The sequence below is a fragment of the Clarias gariepinus genome, chromosome 20 (genome assembly GCF_024256425.1).
Source record: "Clarias gariepinus isolate MV-2021 ecotype Netherlands chromosome 20, CGAR_prim_01v2, whole genome shotgun sequence".
NCBI classification, from domain to species: domain Eukaryota; kingdom Metazoa; phylum Chordata; class Actinopteri; order Siluriformes; family Clariidae; genus Clarias; species Clarias gariepinus.
This window is the reverse complement of record NC_071119.1, coordinates 760,001-779,707: the sequence shown is the minus strand read 5'-3', so window position 1 is coordinate 779,707 and position 19,707 is coordinate 760,001. Positions and strand designations below refer to the sequence as shown.

Genomic DNA, 19,707 nt, shown 5'->3' with positions numbered 1-19,707 from the left:
GGCACAAGAAGACACTGGATTGCGCCCCCCCGTGGTTGCATTATATTTTATATTTTCTACGTATTTATATTTCATCTATGGACCACCGCACAAATCACTTTAAATAAGACACTTCACAAAATCACTTTTCATGCATATTTGCACACCCAAGCCATTTCAAACTTCTAAATTTGTGCTTTTGACAATTTTCTATTTTCTTTTCTATATTTCTATATTTGTTATATTGATATTTTGTTCTATATTGATATTATTTTTTTATTTGTAAAGTATATATATTTTACTTTGTACAGTACATTTCACCAGTTAATCTTATTTTCTAGTGTATTTCTTTTATAACAGTATATCTTACTTGGTAAAGCATATTTTACTAGTTAATTTTATTTTTAACGTATTTCTTTTATTCATATTTATTTTATGTATAAGCTTTTATTATTTTTAAGGTCACTGGCAGTCGTGTAAGCATTTCACTGCATATCGTACTGTGTATGACTGTGTATGTGACAAATAAAAATTTTATTTGATTTGATGTCTGTAGTCTTTTTTTTTTTTTTTTTTGGTGACTGTGGAGCATTTGAAACAGGAAGGGACTTCACATAGGTCCAGTGATCTGTTGAAGATCTGTGTGAAGATGGGGACCAGCTGGTCCTTTTTATAGACCCAAAGGAAATTTATATTTATTTTAAACAATTACAGTCTCATTAAATAAAACTAAATCAAATTAATTCTTCCTGCAGAGAAATAATGTAAACACTAGGAATGATGTTGTGCTGGATGTTGTGCTGAGTGAGTAGGTAGCACCTCCAGCAGGATCATAAAGGAACTGCAACATTTTACCACCTCAAATACAAAAACATACATTTAACATTTATTAAAGAAAAGGAAGAAAAAGGAAGGAAGAGAAAAGGAAGAAAAACAACATGAACTGCTGCAGAAAAGAATTGCGATACGTAACTGAAACAGTTTCCCAACACATCTTTAGTGTGGAGTGTTGAGTATTAGCACATCATTTATATTAAATAAAGTGGTTTTAAAACAATAGACTTTTTTTGTTTTATCAAGTTTTAGTTGACTAAAAGTCTGGACATTTTAGTCTAGTTTTAGTCAGTGGGACTCTTAAGTATTTCAGTCATGTTTTAGTCAATGAAAACGTAAGATTATTATTAATTAACCCTACAGTCAATCTAGTCTAGTCAAGACCATTTTTTTTGTTTTTTTTACAAAATAATTATCTTAACATTTAAAATGTATCTTTTCATCTGATGTTTCAGCTAATTATATTTATTTTTAACATCACAACAACTGCTGCATGTCTATATTTATTAACTACAAAACAATAGGAGCAGCACAGACAATACAGTGTTTTAAAACTTTTTTAACATGAATTTACACACTTGGATTGTTGTAGTGATTCTGTAGCTCTGAGTCACAATCATTTACTAACCTATTAAATTAGTGTGTTTGGCAACGGTTTAACTATAAAATAAAATAAAATATATCACAACATAATTATATTAACATGTGGTAACATTATTACCGCAAAGAGGCTGTAAAACTGGGTGATTATTTCGGGATGCCTTCATGCATCTCTTCAGGTTTGTGGTATTTTTCTTAACGATTGTGTTTCCCCACTGTTTTCCCTCTGATATTACGACACATCAGCTTTTTCTCTCCGGTTCAATATGAAGAAAATGGGTCCAGATATCGTCTCTTCTCTTCGGCCCAGTAAAACTACTGTGACGATGAAGAGTTAAAGACGACTGAGATTGTAACGTCCCGTCACTTTGTTTTTTATACCACATTTTAGTCCCGTCTTTTTCGTCACCAATATTGCATGCTGATTACGTCACTGTCATTGTTCATTAATATCTGTGACATCTCGTCTTAGTCACAGGAAAAACCACAGGTCAACAACCAATATTTTTGGTCATTATTTTTGTTGACGAAATTAAAACTATTGCAGATCCTGATATCTTTACGCCAGAGATAAATGTTTAGGAAAAAAAATAAGGAAAATTCTGTGTCCTTAAACAAACTCTAATACATAATTACACTTTTAAAAGCTGTGTCAAGTGCTTACACACAATCTTGAACAATCCTTCTCACCCGCTACACAGTGTTCTCTCCGACCAAAGGAGCAATTTCAGCCAGAGACTGATCATGACCAGGTGTTCTACAGAGCGCCACAGGAGATCCTTTCTCCCAACGGCCATTAAACTATATAACTTATCTCTGTAACGCTTTCACTAAGGGATAGGGACTGTCAGTAGTTAATAATCAATAATAATTTCGGACATTATTGTTCCCACAACTCAAGATAAGTTCAAGTCCAAGTGCAAAATCTTATCAGTACATTTGTGCAATATTAATTTCTATTCACTTATACTACATTTCAAGTGCAATATCAGTATACAGATTATATTTTTAGTGCAATATGTAAAAAGTCTGCTATATTTAATTCTATTTTTGCTTCTATTTATTGTATTTTTCTTTAATTTTTATTCTATGTATTTTTACTTTTCCTTGTCACTAGTTTTTTTTTATTATTATTAATTAGTGCAACTGTATGACCAAGACAAAGCAATTTCCCTCTGGGATTAATAAAGTTCTTTGAATCTTGAATATTGAATCTTGAATCTACAAATAGTTATTAACCAAAATATAATAAATTTATAATACATCTATCTGTCTAAAACTGCAGTATCTATATATTTATTTTTTTATCTCAGGTGATGAGTCAGTAATTAATTATTATTTATCTCAGGTGATGAGTCAGTAATTAATTATTATTTACCTCAGGTGATGAGTCAGTAATAAATTGTTTTTTTCTCAGGTGAAGCGGTATTAAAACATTTTTTTACCTCAGTTGATGGGTCAGTAATAAAAATTTTTTTTTACCTCTGCTGATAAGTCAGTAATTAATTTCTATTCACCTCGGGTGATAAGTCAGTTATTTATTTAATTACTTCTTTTACCTCAGGTGATCAGTCAGTAGTACATATTTTCACCATAGGTGATGAGTAAGTAATTAATTTTTACTTATCTCAGGTTTTGAGTCAGTTTGAGTTGATTATTTTTTACCTCAGTTGATGAGTCAGTAATACATATTTTTACCTCAGGTGATGAGTCAGTAATAAATTTTTACTTAACTCTGGTGATGAGTCAGTAATTATTATTATTATTATCATTATTATTATTATTATTACTATTCTTTACCTCAGATGATGAGTCAGTAAATAATTATTATTTACCTCTGGTGATGAGTCAGTAATTAATTATTATTTACCTCTGGTGATGAGTCAGTAATTAATAATTTTTTACCTCAGATGATGAGTCAGTAATTAATATTTTTCTTCAGGTGAGGAGTCAGTAATAAATTTTTACTTACCTCAGGTTTTGAGTCAGTTTGAGTTGATTATTTTTTACCTCAGTTGATGAGTCAGTAATACATATTTTTACCTCAGGTGATGAATGAGTAATAAATTTTTACTTACCTCTGGTGATGAGTCAGTAATGAATTTCGTACTGTGTATGTTTGTGTATGTGACAAATAAAATTTGAATTTGAATTATTTTTTTTTTACCTCAGATGATGAGTCAGTAATTATTTATTATTTACCTCAGGTGATGAGTCAGTAATTATTTATTATTTACCTCAGGTGATGAGTGAGTAATTAATATTTCTCTTCAGGTGATAGTGGCAGTATTAGTGCGCGGTCCCTTTAAGAGCCGGGTGACGCACGCTCCATAGGCAACGCATGCGCTTAAAAAGCAGGACGTTTGTTCATGACGTGTCCGGAAGTGTTAAGGGGAAATAAGCGACCGAGCGCCCAAACAGCTGGTTAGTGTTAAACATGACGCGGTGACGGTACTGGTGTATAATATAATATAATATAATATAATATAATATCATATCATTTTATTTAATATATTTATCAGAGTAAATACACCGGGTGTACGCGCGTTCTGAGGAAGATACAGGAGGAACCGAACATGATGACGGAGTGCGAGCCCACCGACGCCGAGAGCGCGAGCGCGGCGTTGAGCGTGAGGCGCGTGCCGGAGGCGGGGTTAGTGCGCGCGCTGCCCGGCGGAGCTCAGCGGCTCTGCGGCTCCACGGAGTCCGTGCTCACCGAGCTGGGGGGGGAGGGGGAGGGAGAGGAGGAGGAGGGAGAGGACGGGGAGGACGGGGAGGACGCGCTGCTCTTACCGGGAACAGCGACCTGCGGCTCGGCCTCATCCTCATCCTCACCCGCCCGGACCGCCAGGGAACACCGGGAACACCGGGAACACCGGGCACGGAGGAACAGGCACAGCTCATCATCAGACAGAGAGAACCTGGCCTCTCCCGGTCAGTGCAACACACACACACACACACACACTGAGAAACACAGGGTGATCAGACACACACACACACACACACACTGAGAAACACAGGGTGATCAGACACACACACACACACACACACACACACACTGATAAACACAGGGTGATCAGACACACACACACACACACACACACACACTGATAAACACAGGGTGATCACACACACACACACACACACACACACACACTGATAAACACAGGGTGATCAGACACACACACACACACACACACACACACTGATAAACACAGGGTGATCAAACACACACACACACACACACACACACACACACACACACTGATAAACACAGGGTGATCAGACACACACTCAGACGAGTGTCCCCAGCCGTCCTGTACGGTGTCCCTGTCCTGTGTTTGGGGACTGAGACACCCTGTCTCTGATACAGGACACCGTTTGTTCAGTATCTGAAGAGAAGTATTAACGGTCAGAGACACAGAGAGAGAGAGAGAGAGAGAGAGACACAGTCGGTCAGTGGACATAAGGTCTCCCTCGTCTCCCTCGGTCTTCCTGTCACTGTCTCCACCACCACACACACAGGACAGAGACAGAGACAGAGAGAGAGCGCGTGTCAGGACTCGCACCACAGAGCGGAGTAACAGGATAAAATCTACACCTAGGGTCAGGGGTTAAATGTTAGGGTTGTCCCTGTCCAAACCCTAACCCACACGTCCTCTGTCACTCTTCTGCACGTCTCACTTTGTTCCTGTCCCTCATGTGGGGTAATTAACCAGGTTATTGCCCTGACTCTAGTGTGTAATCAGTCAGGGTTTAAGGTGTTTATTAATTAAGAATTCCAGGCATTTTTTCCGACACACACAGGCGAAGAAGATAAAAGACGAACCTGCGTCATGTGAAACGTGAGCTTCTCTCTCTCTCTCACACACACACACACACCCACACACACACACTCTGTGGGAGGGGCTAAGTACAGTGCTGTTCACTGATTGGTTGGGCATTATGATGATGTCACTGTGTAAAACCCTCCATCTGAGGTGTGTGCACTGGAGACACTTGGAGTGTGTAAAGTATTGGCACCTTCCTCATTGTTTGGTCCATGATGATGTATTAAAGAGATACTGTGTGTGTGTGTGTGTGTTTAGGAAACAGCAGTGGTGAGTTTAATCATTTTCCAGAGGACCCGGTGTTTGGTGAGATCATCCAGCGGGCGGAGCAGGCCATCGAGAGCGGCGTGTTCCCCGAGAGAATCTCGCAGGGCTCCAGCGGCAGCTACTTCGTCAAAGACTCTAAAGGGGTGTGTGTGATCTGCATATTTAATATAAACGAGTCTGAGGTAGAGGTAACTGTGTCGTTACCGTGGTGACCAGCATCACTAACTGCGCGTTTGTCCCCTCAGAAGACCATCGGCGTGTTCAAGCCCAAGTCGGAGGAGCCGTACGGTCACCTGAACCCCAAGTGGACCAAATACTTCCACAAGCTGTGCTGCCCCTGCTGCTTCGGCCGCGGCTGCCTCGTCCCCAACCAGGGCTACCTCTCCGAGGCGGCCGCCTCGCTTGTCGACCAAAAGCTCAGCCTGGGTGTCGTCCCAAAGACCAAGGTGAGGGGGCGGGGTCCACCTGTCTGAGGCACTGACTCGGGGTGTGAAGGAATTGTAGAGAGATGATAAAGTGCTGTGTGTGTGTAGGTTGTGTCTCTGGCCAGTGAGACGTTCCACTATAACGCTATCGATCGAGCCAAATCCCGCGGGAAGAAGTACGCTCTGGAGAAAGTGCCCAAAGTGGGACGTCGCTTCCACAGAGTGGGCCTGCCCCCTAAGGTGAGGTCATGCCCACTCCCACACCCATCTCACGCCCCCATCTCGTTATCAAGGCTATGATGTAATCTCAGACGCCTGTAACAGCACCGTCCGGGCGTGGTCCTCTCCACAGGTGGGCTCCTTCCAGCTGTTCGTCGAAGGCTATCAGGAGGCAGACTTTTGGCTGAGGAGGTTTGAGGCGGATCCTCTGCCGGAGAACACCAGGAAGCAGCTGCAGTCCCAGTTCGAGAGACTGGTAGTGCTGGATTACGTCATCAGGAACACGGGTATAACACACACACACACTCACACACGTATACACACACACAGCTCACAGAGTACTAAAGTGATGTGTGTGTGTGTGTGTGTGTGTGTATGCAGACAGAGGAAACGATAACTGGCTGATTAAATATGAGAAAGCTGGAGATGCAGAACAATCAGTGAAGGTACGCCTCCTTATTATTCACACACACACACACACACACACACACACACACACACACACACACACAGAGTCCTGGAGGTCCAGCTTCTGCTCCTGACTCTGACTCTCTCTCCGCCTCGCTCTCTGCCTCGATGTTAAACTGCAGTCAGATTTTACTCACTGTGGAATAAACTTCAAATAATCAGGCTGCACCGTGTGTGTGTGTGTGTGTGTGTGTGTGTGTGTGTGTGTGTGTGTGTGTGTGTGTGTGTTTCAGGACTGTGAGTGGAGTGAACATAAAGAGTGTGTGATTCAGATCGCTGCGATAGATAACGGCCTGGCCTTCCCCTTTAAACATCCTGACGAGTGGAGGGCATGTGAGTTCACACACACACACACACCTCTTATATACGCATAATGTTTATTTTACATACACACCCACATTACGTAAAAACTTTTCACAAACACATTCCTGCTCTCACACACACACACACACACACACACACACACTTTCTCTCCATATGCATGCACACACCTTACCCTATAAATCTAAATTTGACTTGGTGTGTGTGTGTGTGTGTGTGTGTGTGTGTGTGTGTGTGTGTGTTAGACCCGTTTCACTGGGCGTGGCTCCCTCAGGCTAAAGTGCCGTTCTCTCAGGAGACAAGAGAGCTGGTTCTGTCTCGGATCTCTGACATGAACTTCGTGCAGGACCTGTGTGAGGATCTCTACGAGCTCTTTAAGGTCAAACTCCAGGCTTTGAGCTGTCTCTCTCTCTCTCTCTCTCACACACACACACACACACACACACACACACACACACTCACATACTTCTGTACGTTACAGTGTGTAAAAGTGTGTTTTCTTTCTGTCTCTCATGTTGTCGTGTGCAGGCGGATAAAGGCTTTGATAAAGACATGTTTGAGAAGCAGATGTCCGTAATGAGAGGACAGGTGAGTCCACACTTGACACATGCACACACGCACGCCGGCTTCACGCTAACGGTCATGTGACCTCCCCTTCCTGCAGATCCTGAACCTGACCCAGGCGCTGAAGGACGGGAAGAGCCCGCTCCAGCTGGTGCAGATGCCCCGTGTGGTGGTGGAGCGCAGTCGCGGTGGAGGACAGGGACGGGTGGTGCAGTTAGGGAACGCCTTCACACAGACGTTCCACTGCAAAAGACCGTTCTTCACTTCCTGGTAGTGGAGGAACCTCAGAAAGATGGAGTGGAGTGTGAAGACCCGTGATGAACGTTCCAGCACCAAGAGATCTACTGGGTGGCTGTTTGCTTCATTCTTTTTAGGGATGGATTCTGGAGCAGTTAGGAACCTTCCCACACACTTCATTCCATAAAACCCTTCTTCACCAAGAAATGATGGTCAAGAAGGTCAAGAATCCTGTTTTCAGATTAAATAAAAGTATAAGTGGCCTTTTTTTCAGGGGGGGGAAAAATTTGAGGTGGACCATCACTGCAAAAGGTTCTTCTCCAGTTCCTAATGATCTGGAACCACTAGATGAAGCTCCTGTGAAAATTCCGCTCAAGATCTTACGGTTTGTCTGCATGGAATCCAAATAGTTCTACACTGGGGGCTTATTTTTAATATATATATTAAAAAAGATAAAGGAAATATTTGGGTGTGTTTCCGATCAAAAGTATCCTTCAAATCAAAGACCATCTCCTCGGGTTCCTCTCGTGTTTAGGAGAGACAGTTGAAGTAATTATGGACATAAAAGAGCAGAGAACGTCCTAATTTGACAGAACTGATTTTTCTTCTGGTGGTGTTGGCGGTGAAGCACCAGGGTCAGGGAACAGGGTGGCAGTGAGATGTGGAGAGTTCTTTTTCTTCTTCTTCTCCTGAAGGTTTTTCTTACAGTTTCAGCTCGACACGCTGCATCGAATATTAAAAAGGAGGGAAAAACTGCCAATTTTATATGATGTAACATTTACGTTTGAAGGACGAAGAATAAACGTTTATGAAAATTGAACATTTTGCTTGAATGTAACCTGCAAGTTTATATCTCACACCGATTCTCGCTGGTGTCTCGAGTCGAGGCACGGCTGGAGTTTTGATACGCTTTGAATGTATTTAATGCTGTTAATGGGAATGTGGCTGGTCAATCTCTCTCACACACACACACACACACACACACATGCACTGATGAAACAGAATCATGCTAATTTAAAACGTATGCATTGTGGACTTTACATTCATGCTGTACGGTTGATGAAGAAACTTTACTTTTAAGTGAGAAGTCAATAAAATAAAATGTGTATTAAATTATAAACCGAGTCTACGTCTAATCTTTCTACTTCTAAATCATGTTTCCACATGAAGTTTAGGAAATGTTCGTCTCCTGTCCAATACTCTAACCTCCTGGCAGTACCGGACAGGATTTGAGCAAAACTCTCCTTGTTCCAGATCTCTACACTTCAGATTATCTTCCTTACATCTTGCTCCCTGTGTCTGGTAAAGACCTCAACCTGAGGAGCAGGTGCACTCGGTCCTGCGTCTCGTCCCCACAGTTACGTCCAACATCTCTGTTGTAGAGCAGGGTGGTGGTGAGTAGGGTCTACTTAACAGTAAATGGGGTGTAAGAGGAGTAAATCCAGGCAGAGTTGTTTTGGTGTAAAGGGTTTAAATGGTGGTGTTAAGGGTACAGTGGTAGGGGTGTAGATGTTAAGGGTATTATTGAATGGGGTGTTTTCTTGTCTTTTCCATGTTAAACAGTGGATAAGAGAAATAGACCTCTGAGTCATGTCATATTTATACCACTGGGAAACGAAAAGTCATGAATTATTAATAAAAAGTTTCTAGATACTCTGATCAACTTTTTAAACTACATAAAAATGACAAAAATGCTCCAATTACATTAATTTTATCGGAATTGTTAGGGGTACCAATACTTGTGGAACAGGTGATTTTATTTAAAAAAAAATTATTTATGGATTTTTTATTTATTTTTTTTATTCACTTGAGTAAAAGGTTATATTTTTTCTATGATTTTCAGTGTGAGATTATGCTTCTGCAATAAAAATAATTTATTAGAAGCCTAAGAACACATCTTAACCAGGGGTGCCAATAATTGTGACCATCCCTGGAGGTGGTAAGGGTGTAGGTGGTGGTGTTATGAACAGCAGACAGTCAGACAGATACAGTGTACAAGTGTGTGTATATGAGTGAGTTTTTCTGGGGGTGTGTGTGTGTGACTGATGTTTAAATGAGTAATTACACACACACACACAAATAACATGCAGTTCCTTTATTTTAAACAAACCACAGTGTGTGTGTGTGTGTGTGTGTGTGTGTGTGCGCAGTGAGGACTGAGGACAAAGTCACTCCAGCAGGTCCAGGTCCACCAGCGACCCAGCTTTCCTCCTCTGTGACATCAGTGTGAGCTGGACACACACACACACACACAGGTGATTCAGGAGGAGGATTCAGCTCACAGTAGAAGCTCTTTACTCCAAGTGCTGAGATAAACCTTCATGAGTGCTGGTTTAGTAACAACTCATATTACTCAGGTGTGTGTTTGTGTGTGTGTGTGTGTACCTGCTGTGAGGCACTGAAAGCTCTGTGTTCAGCCTGAGTGAGTCGAGTCTGTAGCCGAGTGTTCTTCTCCTGCTGCTCTGCTAACTCACGCTCACACTGAACACACACACACAATAAGCATGGTTCAAAGATGTCTTATGTGTTGTGTAGGTGTGTGTGTGTGTGTGTGCATGCGTACATCCAGGATCTTCTCTTGTGCTAACTGTAAATGTTTCTCCAGCTCTTGACAGCGCTGTTTCTGTCTGCTCAACTCCACGCTGAAACACATACACACGCACACACACACACACACACACACACACACACACACGCACACACACACGGTGAGGTGACTGTGTGTCAAATCATGTTTGTGTTACCTGACTGTGGTGTGTGTGTGTGTGTGTGTGTGTTACCTGACTGTGGTGTGTGTGTGTGTGTGTGTGTGTGTGCTTTAAAGTTTTCTATATTGGATTCTTCTCCACTGTTAAAGTAGGTTCTTAACTGGTTTTGAAAAACACCTATTTGTAAATAAATTCTTTAAAACTCCTACAATGTGATTTCTGGATTTTCCCTCATCTTGTCTCTGATGTTTGAAGTAAACCTACAATGATAATCAACTCTCATCTTTACAAGTGGGAGAACTTGGACATCTGGTGGCTGAATAAATACTTTTTTGCCCCAGTTTGTAGTTTTTGCTGTTTGTTGGTGTTAATTGCAGTGTGACTGAAGTTGGTCTAAAGTAATTTATTCTCAGGTAATTAATCAAGAGGAGTTTCAGGCTTCCTTAAGGTGTGAATTGTGGGCAGGGCTTAGCTACATATATATATTGAATATCTCTCTACACAAGTATCTGTAGCGGTAAATAAGCAGATCCTGAAACAAAGCAAACTAGCAACAAATTACAAGATTTTATAGACAATGACCTCATTTCTGTCTAGGAGTTAAGGATGTGTGTTCAACCTATCTGTGGTGTTAATTCTCACAGACCACAACGTTTTTACTCACACAGCAGAGGCAGATCTCCCAGAAACCTCATCTACCCTCCAGTACTGTCTCATTGCCCTGCACTGGTGGTAGGTGGGCTCTGGAACTGCCAATCTGCTGAAAAGAAAGCTTTTGTGTGATTTTTTCTCCGCCCTAGCTACCCACTGCTCTTTTGTTTTTTTGACACTAACTGAGACCTGGATATCTCCTCAGAACTCAGCTACACTGGCTGCACTATCCTCTGCCTATGTATTCTCTCACTCTCCACGAGAAACTGGCAAAGGTGGTGGTACGGGTCTGCTCTTGTCTCAGAGATGGTCCTTCTCGCCTATCCCCTTGTCTCATCTCAGTCTTACATCCTTGTCATCTACTGTCCTTCAAAGTGGCACATTCCACAGAGACTGCTCTTCTGTCAGTCACTGAGAAGCTTCAAGCTACTAAATCAACTAAATTATCATCTGTCCACATCCTCCTGGACCTGTCTGCTGCATTTGACACGATGAACCACAAGATTCTATTATCTATTCTTACAAGCCTTGGAATCTGTGGAACAGCGTGACAATGGTTTTCTTCCTAACTAGAAGATCATATGAGGTGACATGGAGGGGATCCACATCTGCCCCAAGCAGACTCTCTACTGGTGTCCCACAGGGCTCAGTACTTGGTCCTTTTCTGCTCTCCCTCTATACCCGGCCTCTTGGTAAGGTGATATCACTGCATGGATTTTCATATTATTGATATGCAGATGACACCCAACTCATTCTTTCCCTTCGTCCCTCAGAGACTCGGGTTTCCACCCCGATCTCAGCATGTCTGGGAGACATCTCATCCTGGATGGCAGCTCATCAGCTGAAGCTCAATCTGAGTAAAACCGAACTACTGTTTATCCCTGGTGACTCATCCCCAGGTTAAGACCTTGTGATATCCCTGGACAACAAACAGATCTCTCCTACAGCCACAGCCTGAAATCTTGGGGTAACCGTGGACAATCATCTGTCATTTTCCCCACACATCACTAACCTCACTCGCTCTTGTGAATTTCTTCTTTACAACATCAGAAGAAACCGCCCATTTCTTTCTTCTCAGTTGCTTGTTCAGTCCCTCGTTTTCAACTTTCCCAAGTTCTCCCACACCACACCACTCCTCCGCTCCTCGCACTGGCTTCCTGTAGCTGCCCGCATCAAACTCAAAACCCTGATGCTCGCCTAAAAGGCTAAAAACGTACCCCTTACCTTTCTGCCCTAATCACACCACACACTGCACCACGTTCATCCAGACTCTTTTCTGTTCTGGCACCGAGGTGATGGAATGAACTTCCTCTAGATGTCTCTGAATCTTTAAACAATGACTCAAGATGTATCTGTCTCTTTAATACTTGGACTAACCCCCAGCCCACCCAAAAATAAACCTCTTCCTAGTTGTGTTTGACTGATGGCACTTGTGACCCAGTGACCCAGTGTAAGTGTCTATCCAATGACACACGCCTAAATGTGAATGTGTGTGTGTGTGTGTGTGTGTGTGTTACCTGACTGAGGTCAGTGTGTGTTGCAGTGTGTGTGTGCGCTGCAGACTCTCCTCTCTGTAGCGCTTGTTGTTTTGTTGTTGTGCCAGCAGGCGGCGCTGCAGCTCATCAGTGGAGTGTTTGTTGTTCTGCTCCATCTCTCTCAGCCTCGACTCTACAGCCTGCTCCCTCTCACACACCTCCTGCTGCATACGGGACACCTGTACACACACACACACACACACACACACACACACACACACACACACACACAGTTTAACTTAATGTAAATAAGTGAACCCATTTATACTCTTTGCGCAGTGTGTGTGTGTGTGTGTGTGTACACCTGTAGTTTGGCGTGTCTCTGTGCAGACACACACTCTTTGCGCAGTGTGTGTGTGTGTGTGTGTGTACCTGTAGTTTGGCGTGTCTCTGTGCAGACACACACTCTTTGCGCAGTGTGTGTGTGTGTGTGTGTGTGTGTGTGTGTACCTGTAGTTTGGCGTGTCTCTGTGCAGACACACACTCTTTGCGCAGTGTGTGTGTGTGTGTGTGTGTGTGTGTGTACCTGTAGTTTGGCGTGTCTCTGTGCAGACACACACTCTTTGCGCAGTGTGTGTGTGTGTGTGTGTGTGTGTGTACCTGTAGTTTGGCGTGTCTCTGTGCAGACACACACTCTTTGCGCAGTGTGTGTGTGTGTGTGTGTGTGTGTGTGTGTGTACCTGTAGTTTGGCGTGTCTCTGTGCAGACACACACTCTTTGCGCAGTGTGTGTGTGTGTGTGTGTGTGTGTACCTGTAGTTTGGCGTGTCTCTGTGCAGACACACACTCTTTGCGCAGTGTGTGTGTGTGTGTGTGTGTGTGTACCTGTAGTTTGGCGTGTCTCTGTGCAGACACACACTCTTTGCGCAGTGTGTGTGTGTGTGTGTGTGTGTGTGTGTGTGTGTACCTGTAGTTTGGCGTGTCTCTGTGCAGACACACACTCTTTGCGCAGTGTGTGTGTGTGTGTGTGTGTGTGTACCTGTAGTTTGGCGTGTCTCTGTGCAGACACACACTCTTTGCGCAGTGTGTGTGTGTGTGTGTACCTGTAGTTTGGCGTGTCTCTGTGCAGACACACACTCTTTGCGCAGTGTGTGTGTGTGTGTGTGTGTGTGTGTGTGTGTGTACCTGTAGTTTGGCGTGTCTCTGTGCAGACACACACTCTTTGCGCAGTGTGTGTGTGTGTGTGTGTGTGTGTGTGTGTGTGTGTACCTGTAGTTTGGCGTGTCTCTGTGCAGACACACACTCTTTGCGCAGTGTGTGTGTGTGTGTGTGTGTGTGTGTGTGTGTGTATGTACCTGTAGTTTGGCGTGTCTCTGTGCAGACACACACTCTTTGCGCAGTGTGTGTGTGTGTGTGTGTGTGTGTGTGTGTACCTGTAGTTTGGCGTGTCTCTGTGCAGACACACACTCTTTGCGCAGTGTGTGTGTGTGTGTGTGTGTGTACCTGTAGTTTGGCGTGTCTCTGTGCAGACACACACTCTTTGCGCAGTGTGTGTGTGTGTGTGTGTGTGTGTGTGTGTACCTGTAGTTTGGCGTGTCTCTGTGCAGACACACACTCTTTGCGCAGTGTGTGTGTGTGTGTGTGTGTGTGTGTGTGTGTGTGTACCTGTAGTTTGGCGTGTCTCTGTGCAGACACACACTCTGTGCGCAGTGTGTGTGTGTGTGTGTGTGTGTGTGTGTGTGTGTGTGTGTGTGTGTACCTGTAGTTTGGCGTGTCTCTGTGCAGACACACACTCTTTGCGCAGTGTGTGTGTGTGTGTGTGTGTGTGTGTGTGTGTGTACCTGTAGTTTGGCGTGTCTCTGTGCAGACACACACTCTTTGCGCAGTGTGTGTGTGTGTGTGTGTGTGTGTGTGTGTGTGTGTGTGTGTGTGTGTACCTGTAGTTTGGCGTGTCTCTGTGCAGACACACACTCTTTGCGCAGTGTGTGTGTGTGTGTGTGTGTGTGTGTGTGTGTGTACCTGTAGTTTGGCGTGTCTCTGTGCAGACACACACTCTTTGCGCAGTGTGTGTGTGTGTGTGTGTGTGTGTGTGTGTACCTGTAGTTTGGCCTGTCTCTGTGCAGACACACACTCTTTGCGCAGTGTGTGTGTGTGTGTGTGTGTGTGTGTGTGTGTGTACCTGTAGTTTGGCGTGTCTCTGTGCAGACACACACTCTTTGCGCAGTGTGTGTGTGTGTGTGTGTGTGTGTGTGTGTGTGTACCTGTAGTTTGGCGTGTCTCTGTGCAGACACACACTCTTTGCGCAGTGTGTCCATGTCTCGGTGCAGCTGTTGGTTTTCCTGCTGCAGGCTGAGTCTCTCCTCACACACACTGCTGCACTCACTTCTCACGCTCGACAGCGCCACCTGCAGCCTGCGCACCTCCTCCTGACAGCGCTGCAGCTCCTCATTCAGTCTGCACACACACACACACACACACACACACACACACACACACAGTGTAATTCCTGCTGTGTCCACCGGGGGGCAGAGTGAGAGACCTCCTCAGGTTTACACAGCGAGAGGAACAGGAGGTGGTCAAGAGCATTACTCATCTAACACCCCCCGGTGTGTGTGTGTGTGTGTGTGTGTGTGTGTGTGTACACTCACTGCAGCTCCATCTTCTTCATGTTGGAGTGTGTGGTGTTGAGTGTGTGCTCCAGCTCGTCCTTCACTCTCTCGGCGTTTAAGCTCCTCTGGTGTAGCGCCTCCATCTTCCTCAGGTCTGCGTCTCCGTACCGGCCCTCTCTGTACACCTGGACACACACACACACACACACACACACACACACACACACACACACACGTCGTCTCACTGGTCGCTACAGAAAGCGTTTCTTTGTAAATGAAAATGTTCTCTTTAATAAACCAGTCAGTACTAATGTGGACGTCTTCGTGCTCTGCGCTGCCCTCTGGTGGGCGTTACTTTCATCATGCAGGTGTACTGAAGGGGTGTGTGTGTGTGTGTGTGTGTGTCTCACCTTCTCCAGCTCCTCCTCCACCGCCTTCCTCTCTCTGTGTGCTCTCTCCAGCTGACTCTGTTTATCAGAACACTCCTAACACCACACACACACACACTCCAGTTAAAAAGGTGTGTGTGTGTGTGTGTGTACCTGTAGTTTGGCGTGTCTCTGTGCAGACACACACTCTTTGCGCAGTGTGTGTGTGTGTGTGTGTGTGAGAAAGAGATGTGAAACGGTCCTGACCAGCTGCAGCGCGGCGAGTTCCTCTGTGAGACGCTGGATCTGTGTGTTACACTGCTGACGCACACACTCCACCTGAGAAACACAGTAACCGTTACACACACACACACACACACACACACACGCTGTATCCTGAGCCAGGTGCATTGTGGGAGATGTACCTCCTTCCTGGTGCGGATGGCCGCTTCCTCCACCAGCTGCTTCATCCCGTCCTTCATCCGCTCCAACTCCTCCACCCTCTGCTTCTCCCTCAGCTGAGCCTGACACACACACACACACACACACACACACACACACACACCCTGACATCACCGTGAGCTCTGATCATTATTAAACACACCAATCACAGACAGCATTACACCACAGACAGTCGGTGTGGGCGGAGCCTTTGAGACCGAGATTACATCGTGATTGGCCGACACCCTGTTCGGGAAGCTGTAGGGGGCAGAGCTTTCACCCTGAATTATTAATGAGGGCGGAGTCATGATGCGCGTCACAGGAAGTCCTCATTTAGCATTCACATTAATATAAACCTTAGTGCTCCAGGGGGCGGAGTCTGATCTGGATCTGATTAGACTCCTCCTCTAGCCCCACCTACTAGTCTTACATACTCAGAGCTGTTTCAAACCCCTAGACTTTATTTATATGTTTTTTATTTTACATGACTCCTCCCCCTGGGTGGGAGGGGCCGGATCAGGTCCGACTCCTCCCACTATCCCAGGAGATGCGAGACATTTGCTCTCTTGTTCTCTCTGCTGTGTGTGTGTGTGTGTGTGTGTGTGAGACCTGGTCCCTCTGCAGCGCCGCCTCCTCCGCCAGCTGTAGCGAGTCCCTGAGTCTCTGAAGCGCCTCGAACCGCTCGTCCTCCAGCGTGGCACAGCGGCCCTGCAGCTCGCCCACCTGCTTCTCCCACGCCGCCTCCTTCCTCCGCACTGACTCCGCCTCCTGACTCGCCGCCTTCAGCCTGACACACACACACCATACTGCACAACTGCTTCATGGAGGGTGTGTGTGTGTGTGTGTGTGTGTGTGTGTGTGTGTATACATACCTGCCTTCGATCTGGTTCAGTGCCGTCTGTAGCTGCTGAAGTCTGCGATCAGACGCTTCCTCTCTCCCATGAGCCTCTGCTGCATCCTCCTCCTACACACACACACACACGATCTTATAAACCCACCAGACATCTTTAAATAAACTAACCAAGATAGACAGTCAGCTAGTAAATTAAGGAAACACACACACACACACCGTGCGGTGCATCTGGTCCTGAACGTCCTTCATGAGCTTGGTCATCTCGTCCACTTTAGCAGTAGCTGTCCTGAGGTCCTGCTTGGCCTGCCTAACACACACACACACACACACACACACACCTGTGTATCAGGTAGGTCTGTTGTAAACACTCTCAGGTAATAAGCGCCTCACCTGTGCTGCTGCTGCTCACCTGAGCTGTGTGTGAACCTCCTGCAGCTCCACACTCTGCTCCGTCACACTCCTCACCAGCTGCTGGTTGGTCTGTGTGTGAGACACCGGAGACATGTGTGTGTGTGGGAGATGTGAGAACTGAGGTGTGAAAGAGAGAGAGAGAGAGAGAGAGAGAGACTCCGCCCACACTTGTTAAATATTTATCTCTGGAGTAATATTACTCAGTGTGAAGTGTGAAACATCACGCTAAATAAAGCGGCTTCTCGTGTTAAACAGATGGTTTTCTCCTCCCTGGAGTGTGCGTGTGTGTGTGTGTGTGTGTTTCTGGAAACACTAACACACTTCCTGTCCTGTTCCATGATACCAGATTCACAAGAAATGTAACAACACAAAAACGCTACGCTAACGTCCTGAGAGTCTGTTACGATCTGTAATAAATATAAAGTTAAATCACATCAGCTGATGCCAAGCGGGTCTCGTCATGCTTGAGAGGGAGACTGAAGTGGGCGGGGCTTACCGATTCCAGGTTCTGATTTGTTGCCTGAAGTTTCTGGGCGTGTTGTTGGAGCTGGGCCAACTGATTCTAAACAAACAAACAATAATAATAAACAACAATACACATAAAACATAAAAATTTAGTCACATCTACACACACACACACACACACACACATTAAAGGTCTAATAGAACAGGTGTTTAAAGAGACAGTGTTTAAGACAAGCCTGCTGTATATGTACAGTATATATGATGATGTGGCTCCCTCTAGTGGTGGAGCTGTGTATATACTCAACATTACTGCCCTCCAGTGCTGAAACCATGTACATGCACAGTGCAGTTACAGTGTGTGTGTGTGTGTGTGTACCTGTGTGTGTGTGTGTACCTGTGTGTGTTGGTGCTGTGCAGTGTGTGCGTGTTCATCCCTCATGCTGCTCTGGTGAAGCTTCTGTAGACGATCCAGCTCCTGCGTAGAGACTCGCCACAACTGTACCGCACGCTCCTTCTCCTACAAATCACAATCACCAACATCATCACCACAATCATCATCACCATAATCATAACCACATTTATCATCATCACAATCATCATCATCACCACAATCACCATTACCATCATCACCACAATCATCATCACAATCATCACCACAATCACCATCATCACAATCATCATCACCATAATCATAACCACATTCATCATCACCACAATCACCATCACCACAATCACCATCACCACAATCGCCATCATCACCACAATCATCACCATCATCACAATTATCACCATCACCACAATCACCATCATCACCACAATCATCACCATCATCACAATTATCACCATCACCACAATCACCATCATCATAACCATATTTATCATCACCACAATCATCACCATCATCACCATCACAATCACCATCACCCCAATCCATCATCATCATAACCACAATCCATCATCATCATAACCACAATCATAACCATATTCATCATCACCACAATCACCATCATCACCACAATCATCACCACAATCATAACCATATTCATCCTCACCACAATCACCATCATCACCATAATCATATTCATCATCACCACAATCATAACCATATTCATCATCACCACAATCACCATCATCACCATAATCATATTCATCATCACCACAATCATAACCACAATCACCACCATCATCATCACCACAATCACCACCATCATCACAATCACCACCACCACCACAATCACTGTCAACACCACAATCGTCATCATCATCATCATCTAAACAGGTCCCATCTTGAGTGTTTTATTTTTATTTCAGTGTGGTGGTATACAGAGAACAAATGGGCAAAAAAGATCTTTGTTCAAAAATTTATAGACCTGGTTGTATTAACTATACAGGGTGTGTGTGTAGGGGTGTGTGTGTGTAGGGGTGTGTGTGTGTGTGTGTGTGTGTGTGTGTGTGTGTGTGTGTGTTTGCGCGCGTTTTTACCTCCACTGCACACTTGAGCTGCTCTTCCAAATTTCTAACAGCTACTGCATCTGCTGCAGCATCTTCATCCACAGAGAGAGACTGGAGCTGTTTCTCTACAGAAAGACGCTGTCCTGCATAGAGCCTGCACAAGGAACATCAGGAGAACGTCAGAAGAATGCCAAGAGAACATTTGGAGAACATTTTGGGAACATCAGGGGAAACATTTTGGGAACATCAGGGGAAACATTTTGGGAACATCAGGGGGAACGCTGTGGGACCATCTGGAAAATATCAGGGGGAACATTTGGAGAACGTGAGGGGGAACATTAAGAGAACATCAGGGGGACCATTTGGGGAACAACAGGGGGAACATTGACAAAACATTAGAAGGTCAGGGGGAATATCAGGGGGAACATCAGAAGGACGTCAGAAGAAACGTCAGGGGGAACCTTTTTGAAGAACATTTGGAAAACAGAGAAAACATCAGGGGGAACGCTGTAGGAACATTAAGAGAACATT

General features: G+C 44.7%; 2 protein-coding genes across 3 annotated transcripts in view; one reads left to right on the top strand and one right to left on the bottom strand.

The window, feature by feature from the left end:
* The first annotated feature begins 3,775 nt into the window (after window positions 1–3,775).
* Window positions 3,776–8,864, top strand: pi4k2b (phosphatidylinositol 4-kinase type 2 beta). Its single transcript, XM_053479417.1, has 10 exons — window positions 3,776–4,347; window positions 5,502–5,653; window positions 5,756–5,956; window positions 6,044–6,175; window positions 6,288–6,441; window positions 6,536–6,600; window positions 6,856–6,955; window positions 7,189–7,322; window positions 7,472–7,531; window positions 7,608–8,864. Exons 1-10 carry the CDS (start codon window positions 3,990–3,992, stop codon window positions 7,779–7,781), a joined length of 1,530 nt encoding a protein of 509 aa, XP_053335392.1. The 5' UTR covers window positions 3,776–3,989; the 3' UTR covers window positions 7,782–8,864.
* Window positions 8,865–9,824: 960 nt separating this feature from the next.
* Window positions 9,825–19,707, bottom strand: part of sclt1 (sodium channel and clathrin linker 1) — a 12,968-nt gene continuing 3,085 nt past the window's right edge. For both annotated transcript variants that reach the window (XM_053480208.1, XM_053480207.1), the window contains exons 7-22: window positions 19,207–19,330; window positions 18,119–18,241; window positions 17,756–17,821; window positions 17,258–17,328; window positions 17,065–17,155; window positions 16,868–16,959; window positions 16,605–16,782; window positions 15,980–16,078; window positions 15,822–15,893; window positions 15,597–15,671; window positions 15,226–15,371; window positions 14,839–15,031; window positions 12,621–12,817; window positions 10,308–10,386; window positions 10,130–10,225; window positions 9,825–9,975 (exon numbers count right to left, since the gene is read on the bottom strand). In XM_053480208.1, coding sequence (XP_053336183.1) covers window positions 9,913–9,975; window positions 10,130–10,225; window positions 10,308–10,386; window positions 12,621–12,817; window positions 14,839–15,031; window positions 15,226–15,371; window positions 15,597–15,671; window positions 15,822–15,893; window positions 15,980–16,078; window positions 16,605–16,782; window positions 16,868–16,959; window positions 17,065–17,155; window positions 17,258–17,328; window positions 17,756–17,821; window positions 18,119–18,241; window positions 19,207–19,330 — 1,765 coding nt within the window. In that variant the 3' untranslated portion in view covers window positions 9,825–9,912. The remainder of the gene's footprint in view (window positions 9,976–10,129; window positions 10,226–10,307; window positions 10,387–12,620; window positions 12,818–14,838; window positions 15,032–15,225; window positions 15,372–15,596; window positions 15,672–15,821; window positions 15,894–15,979; window positions 16,079–16,604; window positions 16,783–16,867; window positions 16,960–17,064; window positions 17,156–17,257; window positions 17,329–17,755; window positions 17,822–18,118; window positions 18,242–19,206; window positions 19,331–19,707) is intronic.